Source organism: Phoca vitulina, unplaced genomic scaffold (genome assembly GCF_004348235.1).
Source record: "Phoca vitulina isolate PV1807 unplaced genomic scaffold, GSC_HSeal_1.0 scaffold22, whole genome shotgun sequence".
Lineage (NCBI taxonomy): Eukaryota > Metazoa > Chordata > Mammalia > Carnivora > Phocidae > Phoca > Phoca vitulina.
The window spans coordinates 9921615-9938894 of record NW_022589725.1 but is presented as its reverse complement, the minus strand read 5'-3'; the positions used below and the strand labels follow the sequence as shown (position 1 = coordinate 9938894).

The 17280-nt window shown below is 43.8% G+C and overlaps 2 protein-coding genes across 2 annotated transcripts in view; one reads left to right on the top strand and one right to left on the bottom strand.

Moving 5' to 3' along the window:
• Positions 1 to 94: 94 nt before the first annotated feature.
• Positions 95 to 2036, bottom strand: SCAND1 (SCAN domain containing 1). The gene has a single exon (XM_032420196.1). The coding sequence runs from the start codon at positions 1832 to 1834 to the stop codon at positions 1301 to 1303; it is 534 nt and encodes a 177-aa protein (XP_032276087.1). The 5' UTR covers positions 1835 to 2036; the 3' UTR covers positions 95 to 1300.
• Positions 2037 to 15420: 13384 nt separating this feature from the next.
• Positions 15421 to 17280, top strand: part of CNBD2 (cyclic nucleotide binding domain containing 2) — a 44602-nt gene continuing 42742 nt past the window's right edge. The window contains exon 1 of the mRNA XM_032420195.1: positions 15421 to 15717. Coding sequence (XP_032276086.1) covers positions 15667 to 15717 — 51 coding nt within the window. The 5' untranslated portion in view covers positions 15421 to 15666. The remainder of the gene's footprint in view (positions 15718 to 17280) is intronic.

The following is a 17280-nucleotide window of genomic DNA, read 5'->3' as shown; positions in this document are numbered from 1 at the left end:
GTTTCAATCATGTTATTATAAAGTTCTGTACCCTATTTTTAATATGCATTACATAATTTTCTATAAACATCTTTTAGAGGAAGACTTACATTGTAAACAGATAGATGTATCTTCTGCAGGGAAGCAGATGCAAGCTCAAGATTCTAAATCCCAAGAAAGTATGCAAAATAATTTTGAATTCATCTAAGGGTCTTTAATATGCGAATGTAAAATGTCCCACATCGTCCTCTAACCCAGTCTGGCTTGTGCTTTGTGGTGTGAGCTGCAGGCTTATTAGATTTCAGTTGTTGAGAGCAGTGAAGATAGGTCTGGCCTTCCTCATATTAAGAGATGGCACCCATTGCAATTAGGACCCTTCTGAGACCAATCCAAATTGCCTATGGACCCCAATTAGTTCCTTCCTGGGTGGGCAGAAGACTTAGGGAAAAACAGGCTTTAAGATTTCATAACAGAGCTTCCCTATTACTTGCCAAATCCCTTCTTCTCTTTCTAAACAATTATGCTTATTAAAAAAATATAGCTGGAGAGAATTAGAGTGGCTCCAGCAATGTAATAATTCATTAGTTCATGCCAGTTCTACTTAAATTCTAGGGGCCTAAAATATGACAAGAAAGGTGAGTTTGGAGGCTTAAACCAGAGCTCTAAAGGAGCTCTCCGTAAGGAACTGCACTAAAACACTTACTAAAATAGCCCACAGGCGTAGGTCTTTTGGGAAGCCTGTGCCCAAAGGGCAGGTTGGTGTAACAAGTTAGTGGCCCAGTTGGTATAGAGGTAGCCAGTTGAGTAAGCACTTAGTAGAGTCGGATAATTACCTGCCACAACCACTATCCACTACCTTTTTATGTGGAAAAGCAATTTCATATTCTAGTGAGAGGTAGGGGCGAATATAGAACCACGGCTGCTAAAACCTTCTTTACGGAGACCCCAACTAAACAATGGAATCCCAAGTGGGGTCCTGTGGAGCGAGGAGAGAAATTTCCCAGATGTGGAGGCCCAGGCCTAGCCAACACGCTAATGATCCCACAAAAGCCAATAAATGCCAAGTGAATAGGGAACAAAGGCTTTATTCTCATGGGCTCCCAACTTGGTTTCGCCACCAGCCAAAAAGGAGGTTGGAAGGAGACAGGCTCGGGAAAATAAACCTAGTAAAGAACGAACGAAAGGGACACATCAGACGACTGGAGCTGCCAAAAACTCGGTTTTCATCAACGCGGAATGGAGAGCCAGGCTCAGGCCCCCAGACCCGATCGTGGCCGCAGTCCATAAAACGCCCGAGCCCGGTCGCCCGCAGCTCCACAGCTCAGCCCGTGATGCGCACATCCGTGCGGCGGCGAAGCCGCCGGGCCCGTGCCGCCTCCGGCAGGATGGCGAGCAGCTGCTCCTGCACCAGCATCTCCACGATCTGCTCCTTCGTGCGGATGTCGGGTCGCAGCCACTGGCGGGAGAGCTCCCGCAGCTGACGGAACGCCTCCCGCGGGCCTGCGGCGTCCTGGTAGCGGAACTGTCGGAAACGCTGGCGGAACGTCTCCGGGCCGGGTCGGGAGCCGCCAGGGTGTGGAGGGGAGCGCGGAGCAGCTTCGGCAAACGGCGGGGCGCCCTGGGCTGGGGGAGGCAACTCCAAGGCCGCGGAGGCCGCCTCAGGAGGCGTAGGAATCGCTTCGGGGACCGCGGCGTTGGGGCTGGAGGGCTCGGGGGCAGGCGGTGGGGCCTCAGGGGTCGACGAGGAGCCCGCAGAGTTACGCTCCGGGCCTGAGCTCAGGCCGGCTCCTTCCTCCTTCTCTGGCGGCAGCGCGAGGCCCCCAGCAGCCACCAAGCTCGGCTCAGTCTCCGCCATGACTCCAAGCTCCGGACGTCACTCTTTGTCCAGCAGCCGTGGGCTCAGCACTGCGTCTGCGCGGGGGCGGGCTGAAAGAGGGAGACGTTTGGTGTGTAAGGGCCGAGCCCGCGCGGCCTCCGGGGAGGCGGATGGGGGCTGGCTGACAGCCAACCGAACTCGACCGCACCGTCAAAGCGCCTGAGCGGACCAAAAGCGGAAGTCCCCTCTAGCTTCTATGATGAGCTCGGCGCCAGAGCGCCCGGAAGCCGAGTTCCGGCTCCCGGAAGCGGCGCCCCCCCGCGTTAGCGAGTCACGTCAGGAGGCGGCTGTGACTGAGGGGCTGGGGTGGACCTATCCAAGCGTGCGCAGGGCTCGTCTTCGCGATGTCGCCTCCCAGCACCAGTTCGAGGAATCGGAGTCCGAGGAGGAAGGGGAGGAAGAAGAGGAGGAGGAGCTGGAAGCGGAGGAGGCCAGAGGGGTCTTTACCCGCTATAAGCTCTTCGGCCCGCAGGTGATTTGCACCTCCCGCTGCGTGCACACCTCCTTATCAGACGGAGAACCACGGTTTCGCTGGGGCTGGCGCCCGGCCGGTGGCGGGAGCGGGGCGGCGGGACGGAGATCGGCACTAGGGGAGCCTCCGACCCGGGGAAGTCCTCTTTCCGTCAAAAGAGGAGGGCAGTGGCACTCGTCTTGTTGCGAGGATGACAAAATACAACGTGTGAAGATCCCCAACACGCATAGTAAGACTCTCCCCTCCCATGGCACGAAGTATATGCTCAAGAACTGTGTGCCATTATTATATTTTGCGTGTCCTTTGAAACCAAGGGACAGGTGCCTCTGTGGGTTCTGCTTTTAACATTAAGATTAGACTGTGAATGCCTTGCCCCATATGCATGGGCTTACTGAGCCCTTGAAATGTGGCTAGTCGGATTTGGGATGTGCTGTAATGTAAAATACGCTCAAGATTTAGTACAACAAAGAGTAAAATATCTCAATAATTTTTATATTGATTACATGTTAGATTGATAATATTTTGCATATGTTGGGTCAAATAAAGTGTATTATTAAAATTAGCCTGTGTCATTTTACTTTTTAAATGTGGCTACTAGACAAATTTAAATTATATGTATGGTTTGCATTATATTTCTGTTAAGCAGCCTTGTGCTACAGTTTTGGAGTCAGGCTGCCTTGGTGGAATCCCCATTTCAGGGTTTATTTGCCTTAGGCCAGACATGTTGAGAGGATTAAATCAGCAAAGCCCTTTGAAAGAAAGGGCTTTTTATATGTTTGCTATTGTCTTCATTATGTAAATTGCTATTTCTGAGCTGCAGGGTTTTTTTTTTTTTAATCTGTAAAATGTGGAAGTAATACAACTTACCTCATAGAAGTTATGAGAATTCAGCGAGATGATGCAGATAAAAGCATGTAGCTCTGATAACCCTTCAGTGATATATTCTGTTTGACGGCTGACTCACAATTATGTTTTGTATCGCCATTTTATGGATAGGGAAACTAAGACCCAGAGAGAGGGGACCCATATGAAAGGTTTTGTCTGAGCTCTGTGCAGAAGGAGTGGGTCTGTTTAACAACTTGCAATACACTAGCAGCCCTCATATAAAACTTGCCCCCCCATAGGATGTACTCTCTTGGATGGGTAGAAGTGGATCCTCACAGAACATTTTTCACAGCTTGAAAACCTTGAAAGTCATTGCAATGGGTCTTGAATATTTTTTTAGTTATTGACACTTAAAATTGGGAGATTTCACATGGGAAACTGGATTTCCAGCTTTTCTTGAAAAAGTAGATGAGCTGACCACATTGGACCCACTCACATTCCTGCCAATCAACAATTAATTAGCTGGAGCTGAGTCGAGTCTCCTTTCAGACAAGATGTTCTGTCCCAGATGGCCTCAATCCCCACCACTCCCTTTTGTCTCAGAAACAGAATGCTGTTTACATTTACTATTGCTCTCAGGTTGTTTTCCTTAGAGCTGATATTTTTCTTTATTTCCAGAGGTGGGAAAACAGGTGCCTAGAGTTTGTTATACCTACTAGCTTCAAACCTTTACTTCCTCTGCTTCGCCTCTTGGCATTTTGATTCACTGCCCTGAGTGAACCAACAGTCCTCTTCCCTGGGTGGTAACAGGCAGTCAGAAACCTGGGTTTAAGGGAGCACATCAAACCTTGCTGTAAGGACGAAGGGTCATGGAAGGCTTTACTGGGGAGAACTTCAAGCTGATACTCAAGAAGAAAAAGGGTAGATTTAGGGGCATTCCAGATAGAAGGCATTGCCTGTGCCGAGGCACAGAGTGAATGGGAGCAAAACTTTGTGGAAACTGCAGACTAAAAGGGGGGGGGGTGGCCAGGGTCTGGGAAAGGGATGAAAGCTGAGGTTGGAAGGTCATTTGGAAGTTAAATCATAGACTGCCTAGAATTCCATGTTGAAAAATGTAATCCTTGTTCTGTCAGGGAAGGGAATGAACTCTTGTGGTCCATGGAATCACAGAATGTTAGATCTCTAGTCCATTTCTCGCATCCCTATTAGAATCATAGAATATTAGAAATGGAGAGATCTTGGAGATCTATTAGAATTGGGGAATGTTAGAATGGAAGGGACCATTGACATTAAATCCAAAAATTAGATGCAGTTATTCTAAACTCTATGGGTGAGCAAATCCCCAGAATCTAAAAAAAAAAAAAAAAAAAAGTTAAAATACCTCTTCTGGAATTATCCTACATACTTATGCATATGATTTCAGGTGATTCCCAGGTATCCTTGAACCCATCCACAGGACCCAGGTTAAGTTTAAAATATATTTATATGTATTCCATTCTCCCGAATTTTGCAGGTTAAGAAGTCAGCACACCAAGAGGAAATGGACTGGTCCAAACTAAAACACCTAGTAAGTGGTTCCATGAGGACAGAATTCTTTTGACTTGTAGTCCAATGTTCTTATCATATTAGGCCTTTTCATTAGCACTAGGTTGGGAGCTCACTTGGGAAGGGATCATAAATCATGCATCTCCTATCACTTAGTTTCCAACACAAGATTCCCAGTTGGACTCTCAGTAAATGTTGAATCAAGAAAAAAAGGACAAGTAGTGGGTTTCATCTATGAAGGAGAGCTCTAATATGATGCCCATACTCTTTCAGAGACTTTGGTGTCTTTTAATGGCATACTGTTGGGGGTTGTGGTATAGAAACCTCGATACTTTTTTTTTTTAAGGCTTTTTATTTGGAAATAATTATGGCTTCATAGAAAGTTGCAAAAATAGTACAGAGAGGTCTCATGCACTTTTCACCCAGTTTTCCCCAGTGGTGATATCTTGCACAATCATAGTACAATATCAACATCAGAAGATTGACAATGATACAATCCACAGAGTTTATTCAGATTTTACCAGTTTTATAAGCGCTTATTTGTGTATGTGTATAGGCCTATGCAGTTTTATCACGTGTAGATTCATGTACCTGTGCCACAATATCTAGAAATGTTTGATGACCACTAAGATCCTTTAACTGAACTAAAGTGATTTTGATCCTTGGTGAATTACAGATAGAAACTATACCACATAGAGTGCTCTCACAAAGTAAACTGTATTTGTAGCAAATAAGGAGATCACGGGTAATAACTTCCAAAGCTGTGACTCTGAGCAAGGGTGAATGGATTCCTTTTATTTAGGTAAAGTAGGATGAATATTTAGATAGGAGGGCCTTGTCATCATATGTAGAGGTGGGCATAAAGTCATGCATGCACCTTAAGGAAACATGCCTATACATGTATTGTGCATTATGTAAATGAGGTTTGTGCTCCTCCTTGAGTGCAGATTTTAGTATTATAATGAGGTAAAGGTAACAGTTGGTCACTCCATGGCCCATCTGCGCATGCGTGAGTCAGGGGTTGAGTTCAAACTGAACTGGGTGGTCTGGGCCAGCTGCAGCATTTTGTCCAGGCAGTCCTTACTGCTTGAGGGTTTTCAGTTTCCATCACAGGATGCTCTGCCCATTGGGTCTTTTGCCTGAGTTAAAGAGATAAGCTGGAAAGAAGAGCTTAAGGAAGAATGTGGGACAGAGGTTGGTGAGTACAAGCAGGTAGGCAGCAAAGGTCAGGTCTTGAGGTCTAGTTCTGACAGTCCCTCATGCTACCGCTTTATAATTACACCCATCCCTCTCCGCTACCCCCCATCTCTAGCCGCAGGCAACCACTAATCTGTTCTCCATCTCTATAATTGTTTCATTTCAAAAATGTTATATAAATGGAATCATACAGTGTGTAACCATTTGGGACTGGCTTTCTTCACTCAGAATAATTCCCTGGAGAGTCATCTAGGTTTTATATGTTTCATAGTTTGTTCATTTTTATTGCTGAGTAATAAGCCATGGTGTGGATATGCCATGGTTTGCTTAGTCACTGGCTGAAGGACATTTGAGTTATTTCCAGTTTCAGGCTATTCCAAAATGAAGCTGCTATGAATTCTTTTATCATATGGCTTTAGATAAGTCCGATTCTTTCTGAGCCTGGAGGTAGTAACTACCACACAGAATGGCTCTGAAGAGTCAAAGAGGAAATATATGTACAGGAACTGGTACCAGGTCTGATATTATTTAGATGCTCTTTAATTTCTTACCTCAATGTTTTATTGTTTTCAGCATACAGAATCTGCATATATTATGTTATATTTATACCTAAGTATTTCATGTTTTTAGTGCTACTATAAATGGTGTTGTTTGAAAATTTTCAGTTTCTAATTGTTCAATGGTATATAAAAATACAATTGATTCTTGTCTAATGACTTGTATCCTGTGACTTCATTAAACCATGAAACTCACCCCCATTGGGGCTGTTTTTTCATTTTTACTACCTGCCCCCCACCCCAGCACACTTGCCATTAATTACTTGTAAGAGTCCCAAGTTGTGTTTTGTCCGAAGTTTTTGGTTACAAAGGACAGGGGAGAGCGCCTGTAATGGGGTTACTGCATCTTGGTTGCCACTGGAATTATTTATTCTGATGCCCAAATTACCCTATATTTGACCAGTAAGAACGCCTTCAGGCTGACTTCTATCATTTTTTGAAAATTTCCATACTTTTCAGCACATCTTGTACCTTCCCTATCCCAGCTCTGGAATCAGCCATTTCTCCAAGAAACCCTTGTTCTTTTAGTGGAGAATGGTGTTTAGAAACCAAGATTTGGGCACTGGGTTTGTTCATTGCTGTTGGAATAATCACTGCTCCTAGACTCCCTCATGAACAGAGTGAGGAAAAGTACCGGGAAAGTTAGTAAAGGAAACCTCAACTAAAGTTGGGTTTGGGAAGACTTGTAGGGGGAGCTCTCACGCAACCACTTGTGGCCAGTTACCCCAAAGAAGAGGAGAGGTACCTTGCATCTCCAACAGGAAGGGGTTACTACTTCACCACTCTGGCAAAAGGAAGATATTCTTCTGGCCCAGCAACAAGCCCGGCCAATGGGAAGTGCTCTGGTTCAGCCAATGAGAAGCCATCATCCCAAACTCTTACTTTCCTCTAAGGAACCTTCGTACTTCCTTTACTAGTGACTTCCTTGTCCTACAGTCCTCTCTATGAAAGCCTCCCATTTTGCATAACTCTTCAGAGTATTTCTGCTTGCTAGATGAGGTGTTGCATGATTTATGAATTGTTTGATAAAACCAATTAGATCTTCAAATTTACTCAGTTTTTAAATTTACTCAAATTTACTCAAATTTTAACTATATATCTATTTATTTATGTATCTGTTTCTATATCTGTCTATATATATATTGAAATCCATGTGTTCACACCAACACCTTCAACTCAAGTTCTACACCATGGGGTTTATTCTAGTTTTTGCCCTTTCCATTCATTTAATTCTCTTTTTCAACAGAGAGAAACCTGGCTCTCATGATCTTCTTTGACCAATCCTCCTATGAGTAACTAGTCTCCTGTTGTTGCTTCCATCTCCCATCATCCTTACCCTGCCCAGGGCTCCAGGGCTACCGGCTCGCCAACCACAGCCTCCTCCACCCCTAGGCAGATGCCTACCATGGCTGGTACCACCTAATGGCTTCTGGACGATCATTTAAGAATGGAGGAGGAAGGGGAACATTCTTTTTTTTTTTTTTTAACTTAAAGAAAAATTGTGGTAAAATCTACAAAACAAAATTTACCATTTAAACCATCTTTAGGTGTATAGTTCAGTGGCATTTAAGTACATACACATTGTTGTGTAACTGTCACTACCATCTGTCGCCAGCAAATTTTCATCTTCCCCAATTGAAACTCTGTACCCATTAAACAATAACTCCCCATTCACCCCTCTTCCCAGCCCCCAGCAACCACCAGTCTATTTTCTGTCTCTATGAATTTGTAGGAACCTCATACAAAGGGAATCCTACAATATTTGTCCTTTTGTGTCTGGCTTGTTTCCAAGTTCGAATATTTCCAAGTTTCATCAACATTATAGCATGTATCAGAATTTCCTTCCTTTTTAAGGCTAACATTCCATTATTATATAGATAGCACATTTTGCTTATTCATTTGTCAATGGACATTTGGGTTTTTCTACCTTTTGACTATTGCAAATAATACTGCTGTGAACATTGGTATACAGATATCTTTTGGAGTCTCTGCTGTTAATTCCTCCGAATATATACCCAGAAGTAGAATTGTTGGATCATATGGTGATGCTTTACTTAAATTTTTGAGGAATTGCCATGCTATTTTCCACAGTGGCTCCAACATTTTACATTTACACCAGCAACGCACTTGGGTTCCAGTTTCTCCCCATCCTTGCCAGCAGTTGTTATTTTGCATTATTTTCTCAATGGGAGATGTTAAATAGAAAATTTTAAGGTAAGTTATGAGTAGACAGGATATTCATATTTTCAACAGATCTAGTAATCTTATCATTTCATTTACACTCACCACACACTACATGCATCGTTCCAGGAGGCCGGCTGTGATCATGGTGAAGAGAAAGCAGGTTCAGCTAATGAGGTGGTTTGGATACAAGGGCCCCAGGATGTTCCTTGTGTGTGTGTGTGTGTGTGTGTGTGTTTTGTTTTTTTAAAATCTTTCATTACAAAGTCTAAGAAGCTTGCTCTGGTCTCTCTACTGACTTTATTTCTTTTTGGTAACCTATTTTATCAAATATGTTTGATCTTGGGGTAAAGGTCTTTTATCTTTTGATGTCTTGATAAGCTGCAGATACTGGTCTAGGGTGCTTAATCTAGCCAGATTACATTTGTAATTAACTCAGTTATTACTAATTATTGTTCCTGATAAACCAATGTAAATTCAAAAGCCTGGGTACTTTATAATCCTTTTGTCATTTTCTCCTTTCACTTATTTCTATTCAATTGCATCCCTCCCAGTTTCTAGAATTCAATGAACCTGTTTTTATTGTGGTGCTCTACTAGTAGCTGTGTCCCTTATTGCACTGCATTGATTTTGTTTAATTACTTAGAAATTGATGCATTTAGGGATGCCTGGCTGGCTCAGTCAGTAGAGCATGTGATGCATGATCTTGGGGCCATGAGTTCAAGCCCCACACTGGGGGTAGAGTTTACTTAAATAAAAAAAATTTAAAAATTGATGCATTCATTTTAACAGGTGAGATATACTATATATATATATATATATATATATATATATATATATATGCATATATATATATGTGCCTAGTACAAAATTCAAAGTCAAAAAAGAGTAATTGTTATACTTCTCCTTTTTTTTAATCCTTTTCTATCCAGTTTTCATGATTATTGTTAGTTCCCTTTATATCTTTTAAATAGGCTTATACATCTTTTTCTTGGTTTATCAGGTTTAAAATGTGTCTGAAGATTTACAGCTATAGGGAACTTGGCAGGCTCAGTCGGTAGAGCATGCAACTCTTGATCTTGGGGTTGTAGGTTTGAGCCCCACGTTGGGTGTAGAGATTACTTAAAAGTAAAATTTTTTAAAGATTTTATTTATTTGTTTGAGAGAGAGAGTGCATGAGTGGAGGGAGGGGCAGACGGAAGGGGAGCAGCAGACTCTCCCGCTGAGCAGGGAGCTGGACTTGGGGCTCAATCCCAGGACCCCGTGATCATGACCCAAGCCGAAGGCAGACACTTAACTGAGCCATCTAGGCGCCCCACTTAAAAATAAAATCTTAAAAAAAAAAAAGATTTACACCTCTAAAGTTGAAGAAACCCATGTACTTAGCCCACTCTCTCTCCCTCTGTGTTTCCATACCTGTTAGTTGTATTATTTCTTCGTTCCTTTTTAAGTTTTCATTGACAACTCCCTCACTTGCTTTTTGCAATCCTGACCTCTGTATTCAGCAAGGCTGGCTTCCTTTTTGATGTTTCTGAAATGATCTTCAGTTCTGAGGTGTTTTTGTTTTGTTTTGTTTTGTTTTGTTTTGTTTTGTTTTGTTTTTTTAAAAACACAAAAACAAAAAAACCCCACTTCTTTCCTGAGCTCGGCCAGTGCCATCTCCTTCAGTTGCTTCATCATCTCTTTGAACTATTGCATCTTGCTTTGAACTCTTGTTTTGAAATGTATTAAGCCCTTTGAGTTCTTTGTGTTTCCTGATTATCATCTGTTTCATGTTAATTTTTTTTTTCTGTGAGTGCCTTTCATCTGCCATTTGTTTTTTCTGGTCCCTGCTTCCCCCCTCCCCCCCCCCCCCCACTTTTCTGTAATACATGGGTCTGGTGCTATTTATTTTTTATTATAAATGCCCTTTAAATGAAGTGAGTTCTTTCTGGACCAGCTATTTGCTGGAGGTGTGCATGGAGAAGGGACTAGAGTAGAATTCTGGGCTGGCCGGAAGTCTCCGAGGTCATCAGCACAGCTCCTTCTGACAAAGGTTTTGTGTGAGCAAATTGCCTTAGTTCTTTCCTCCTCCTGGCAGATGGAGCTTGGCAGCTGCAGGGCCACAAGCATGGCAGTCAGTGCGTTTCCCTGGCCAGCCCTCGTGCCCTGCTTCTCCTTGGTGCCAGAGGCACCAGGGAAGCTCTCAGAGCCCAGCCCTTCTGATCCCAGTGCTCTACAGAAGGGGCTGTTGGTTCTGCCTTCCAATGTGCCCCCTTTTGGGGGAGAATTTGGAACTCTGCCCGTTCTCCCTGAGACCTGCAGCCCCAGGCCTTCTCTGTTGGCTTTAACCCTCTGACTTGCCATTTCTGCACAGGCCAGCAAGACAGCGTCCTACTCTAAGGACCTTTGCTGAGAGCTTTCTCTGGCCACTGGGTTGCTCAGTCCAGAAAAGTTGGGCCGTGAATGCCTCCGGGGGTAGCCCTTAACCAATGGGACAGCTTTGAGCATGCTTTGTGCAGTCTTATTAAGGTCCCAGCACAGTGGAGTCCCAGTGGTCCCCAAGAGTGACCTGTTCATTAATGTGGCCCTCTCAAAAAAAGTTTTTAATTTTTTTAAAAAGTTTGTTTGTTTGTTTGTTTAAGTAATCTCTACACCCAATGTGGGGCTCGAACACACCACCTCAAGATCAAGAGTTGCATGCTTTTCTGACTGAGCCAGCCAGAGACGCCAAAATGATTTCTTTTTTTAAAATATTTTTTTCTTTTATTTTTAAGTAATCGCTACAATGCTCTACCAACTGAGCCAACCAGGGGCCCCGATGATTTTTTTTTTTTTTAAGATTTATTTATTTATTTGGGGGGGTGGTGGGAGGGGAAGAGCAGAGGGAGAGGGAGAGAGAAACCCATGCAGACTCCACACTGAGTGCGGAGCCAAGGTGGGGCTTGATCCCACGACCCTGAGATCGCAACCTGAGCCAAAACCAAGAGTCAGCCACCAAACTGACTGCATCCCCTAGACGTGCCCCCCAATGATGTTTTTAAATGTACTATTGAGGGGCGCCTGGGTGGCTTAGTCATTAAGCATCTGCCTTTGGCTAGGGTCGTGATCCCGGGGTCCTGGGATCGAGCCCCACATCGGGCTCCCTGCTCAGTGGGAGAGTCTCCTTCTCCCTCTCCCACTCCCCCTGCTTGTGTTCCCTCTCTCGCTGTGTCTCTCTCTGTCAAATAAATAAATAAAATCTTAAAAAAAATAAATGTACTATTGAATTCTGTTTGCTTATATTTAAAGACTTTAAAAACGATATTTATAAATGAGATGAACCTCTAGCTTTCTCTTCAGGACCCGGTACTATTTTCTTTCTTGGTGATGTTGGAGGTGGTGAGAGAGTTCTTTTACAACTTCCTCTATTTCTTCTATGAAAATTAGTCCATTTATATGGCTTATATCAGGGTCACTTGGGTAAATTATTTTCCTAGAAAATTGCCCCAAAAATCCTAGTATTTAAGTGTTGACAACTAATTCAAAAAATTTTTTTAAGATATTTTTTTACTTTTTAAGTAATCTCTACACTCAACATGGGGCTCGAACTCCCAACCCCAAGATCAAGAGTAGCATGCTGTACTGACTGAGTCAGCCCCATACCCCAACTAATTCAAATTTTTTAAAAAACTGTCAAAACATGCCAGCAGGCTAGATATGGCCTGTGGACCACAATTTTGCAACCACTGATTATATAATCAAAGGACTTTTAGGCCTGAAAGAGGCTATGTAGATCCTATACTGGGAGTTGCAAGTAGGTAACATGCCTGGCAGGTAACGTGATTCTCTGAGGTGAAGACCTTGGTGAATCAGAGAACCCATTCCCCAACTAAAGATAACCAAGTTAAGTTTTAACAATATTTTAACCAGAACACCATGTGGGTCAAATAAAGCAGTCTGCAAACTCAACTTGGCCCATGGATGGCTGGTTTGTGACCTCTGCCTGCACACCTCGCTTCCTGCTGTGCATCCTGGGTATCTCATATTCCAGCCACATCTCGTGCTCTCTGATCAGGGCCGGCCCTTTCTTCATTTATCTTTATAGCTTTATTTTAGTGACTTTCTCTTATGGCTGTGGTTCCCATCCCCACCATATTGTGAACTCCTTGTGAGCAGAGACCGTGTCTTACTCACCTTTTCCTGCTTTGCATGTAGTTGGAGTTCTATAAATGTCTGTTGCATAACTCTTATAATTAGCAAAACAATAAGGATCTTATCTTGAAAAGAAATTATTTGGGGTTCCTGGGTGCCTCAGTCAGTTAAGTGTCCGAATCTTGATTTCTGCTCAGGTCATGATCTCAGGGTCCTGGGATTGAGCCCTGAGTTGGGCTCTGTGCTTAGGGAGAGTCTGCTTGAGATTCTCTCCCTCTCCCTCGGCCCCTCCCCCTGCTCATGCTTTCTCTCTCAAATAAATAAATCAATCCTTTAAAAAAAAAGGGAAAAAGGGGCGCCTGGGTGGCTCAGTCGTTAAGTGTCTGCCTTCCGCTCAGCTCATGATCCCGGGGTCCTGGGATCAAGCCCCGCTTGGGCTCCCTGCTCAGCGGGAAGTCTGCTTCTCCCTCTCCCACACTCCCTGCTTGTGTTCTCTCTCTTGCTATCTCTCTCTCTCTGTCAAAAAATAAATAAAATTTTTTAAAAAATTTTTTTAAAAAGGAAAAGAAAAGAAATTATTTGTTAAGTTGGCTCTAACTCAGTTTTATTTTTTTTTAAGATTTTATTTGTTTATTTATTTGACAGAGAGAAAGATAGAGACCACAAGTATGCAGAGTGGTAGTTAGAGGGAGAGGGAGAAGTAGCCTCCCTGCTAAGTAGAGAGCCTGTTGCAGGGCTTGATCCCAGGGCCCTGGGATCATGACCTGAGCCGAAAGCAGCCGCTTAACCGACTGAGCCACCCAGGCACCCCTCTAACTCAGTTCTAAAAGGAGGAAAGTGAGGCCCAGTGTGGTTAAGGTAATTTACCCAAGATCACATAAGACTAGGACCAATGCCCTTTCTGACATTCTACTCTACAACAGTTCAATTTAAGATTAGAAACTGGGATAGTGGGGCGCCAGGGTGGCTCAGTTATTAAGCATCTGCCTTCGGCTCAGGTCATGATCCCGGGGTCCTGGGATCGAGCCCCGCATTGGACTCCCTGCTCAGCAGGAAGCCTGCTTCTTCCTCTCCCACTACCCCTGCTTGTGTTCCCTGTCTCACTGTGTCTCTCTCTGTCAAATAAATAAAATCTTAAAAAAAAAAAACAAAGACCACTGGGACAGAAATGACACTTCTTTAATTTCTTTTTTTTTTTTAAAGATTTTATTTATTTGAGGGAGAGCAAGCACGAGCATGGGGGAGGGGCAGAGGGAGAGGGAAAAGCAGACTCCCCATTGAGCAGGGAGCCCGATGCAGGACTCGATCCCAGGACCCTGGGATCATGACCTGGGCTGAAGGCAGACACTTAACTGACTGAGCCACCCAGGAGCCCAACACTCCCTTAATTTCTAGAACTGACTTTAATGTCTGACTCTGAGTCCCCACCCTGCCTCCTAATAGACAATTTAGATGTCTTCAGGTAAATTGAGATCCAATCCAGTAATTTTGAGGGGATGTAATTTCAGGCTGATTGACTCATCTTAGGCCAGTTCAGAGTTCTCCAAAGTTCCTGCCTCTTTCTCCCCAACACTGATCCAATTCCTACGGAAATTATACAACCACCACTGGCAAAAGGGGAGGTGGGGAGTGTCTACTTTCAGTGTCTCATCAGGGTCTTGGCCCTACTTACTGGCATCCTCCGATGCCCCTTGTTAGTCTGGGTCCTATCCATGTCACTTGCATCTCAGGCAGCTCAGAGGACTGATCGGATACCTCCCTGTCCATAGCCACCTCCCACCATCTTTCTTGCCTTCCCTGTCCCCAGTTTGTTTCAGAAACTCTCTAAACTTTTGTATTTCCTTCCTTAAGACCAGGTCTGTGGTAGAGGAGGCAAAAACTCCACACTGCTTCTCTCTCTTTTTCTCTGAAACTTTCTCTTACTCTGTTTCTCCCTGAGTTCTTTGCATCTTTTCTCAAGGCAAGGGAGGAAGAAAACCCAATTCTGTCTCTTCTCATCTCTGTAAGTGGTTAGTCTCTCACTCTAGGAGGGGTGGCCTTTGAATTTAGTAATTCAGAGCTTGGGTCTTCCCTGTTGTCTGGCTGTCTTCACTGTGTTCAGTGTCCTTCCATTTGGCTGTCAGTTGGGAGAGGGTTGGCAGATAGGCCTAGCTGGATAGGAATGGCAAATCAGGCAATACTTGAAATCATAGTTTTTTATTGAAGATTCTCATACAAGAGCAAATTGCGGTCGTCAACTGCCATCTTTAATCTAGTAGACAGCAGTCCTTTAGATCCTATATTCTCTACTTTTGGAAGGACCTCAGGGTCACTGAGTTCTAGTCACCGAGTTCCTTTCAACATTTGGCACCCCATTTAACTGAGGACTTCTGATTTTCTGAGTGTTCCTGATTTGCTGATTTAACAAGATTTGTAGGACAGCGTCATGCACCCACACCTCAGGGTCTCCAAGTTCTAAGCCTTGCAGAGCCCCCTAGGCTGAGCTGTTAGGTGCTCCTGCCCCCAGCCCAGAAGCCTCCTGCTTTAAGATGGCTTCATGACTAGCAATCGGTTAGCTACTTGGAGTCTCATTCTTATGTATGGAGTGGGTGTAAGGACCCTCACCTTGTGGTAGTTGTGAGGATTAACTAAGATAATGCCTATGAGTGCTCAATAAATGTTAGACTCCCGGATTCCAATTCCTTCCCTGCCTTCTCTTCCAGAATCCTCCATTGTGATATAAGGAGATTCTGAGAATGAGATTTTCTCAGAACAAGGCTTCCAGAAGCTGTTGGTAGGGTATGAGGAGTGGAGAGAAACTCCTACCTTGCCACCGAGGGAAGCTATTTGTTTCTAATATAAGTGGATGCTTTGGGAAGGATTTGTGTTCCTACCCTTGAAAGGCAAAGGGGCTAGTTGTGCCATTTGCCAGCTCAGGAACCATGAGGAGATATATGGTGTCTTATTCGTGGCAGATCCTGAAGAAGGAACTGGTGAGGATGTCAAGGGTCCTGGGAGGGAAGAGTGGTATTTTGAGGAAGGGAGGATAGGTGTAAGAGGGGGCTCTATCTTTTGGAGTCACAGCATGGCACAAAGGATAGAGTCCAGGTTATGCTTCAGAAAGACTGAATTCTGACCCATTCCCTGTAGACTGCTATGCCCTTGACAGTGGGCATGTCACAGGCTACACTCTGAGCCCCTAAGAACTGCTCTGTACCCACCCTTCCTGCTGTCATGAGATCCGGAGGGAATAAGGCCTGGCAGCAGGATAGAGTGATAGGTTGAGCCTATGGATTCTGGAGCCAGACAGCCTGGGTTCAAATCCCTATCACCTATTAGTCATATGACTAATATTAGTATTAGGCAAGTTACTTGATTTGCTGTGCCTATTTTCCCCTCTCTGAAGGGTGATGATAGTATTAGTATTGATTGCATTGATTTATTGTTAACGATGAAATGAGTTGATACATCTAAAGGGCTTACAATAGTGCCTGGTGGAAAATTAGTATTTGATAAGTATTAATTTTATTAATAAAGCCTTTCCCTGTATTTCCTTCAGATATAAATGTTTTTAAAGAAGATGTTATAGGTACTGGTGAAGCTCCTCATCATCCCATTCCCTTCTTCCTCACTGGGGACCACTTTCCTGAGGTTGATGTGTACTATCTAGATTTTATTTTCTTATTTTTTATTTTTTTTAAGATATTATTTTTATTTTTCGACAGAGAGAGAGAGCGAGAGAGAGAACGCAAGCAGGGGGAGAGGGAGAAGCAGGCTTCCCGCCGAGCAGGGAGCCCGATGCGGGGCTCGATCCCAGGACCCTGAGATCATGACCTGAGCCGAAGGCAGACGCTTAAGGACTGAGCCACCTAGGTGCCCTGTACTGTCTATATTTTAAAATTTTATTACATGTGTATGTATTTATAAGTAGCATAGTATGTAACACATTTTATTTTAAGATTTTATTTATTTATTTGACAGAGAGAGACACAGCGAGAGAGGGAACCCAAGCAGGGGGAGTGGGAGAGGGAGAAGCAGGCTTCCCGCGGAGCAGGGAGCCTGATGCGGGGTTCGATCCCAGGACCCTGGGATCATGACCTGAGCCAAAGGCAGACACTTAACAACTGAGCCACCCAGGCGCCCCTATGTAACACATTTTAAAAAATGGTGTCCTTTTTCAACCTTTTTTCCACTCAAAATTGTGTGAGCTTTACCCACACTGACATACACAGCTCTAGGGCTATGTTCAGTCCTGGGATTGTACAGTAATGCCTTGATACATTCCCCTCCTGATGGACACTTCAGTTGTTTTCAGCTTTTCCCATGGGAAATGTCTTCCAGTTCCTGAATCCGATAAGTGTAAAATGGTATCTTGTTGTTGCTTTAATTTGCATTTCCGTTATCTCTAGTGATGTTCAGAATCTTTTCATTATTTATAGGTGATTTGGGTTTTCCCTTTGAATTACCTGTTCATATCTTTTGCTCATTTTTTGGGGGGGGGGTTATTTGTATTTTTCCCTTGATTTGTAGAACTTTTAAAAATTAAAAAAATTAAA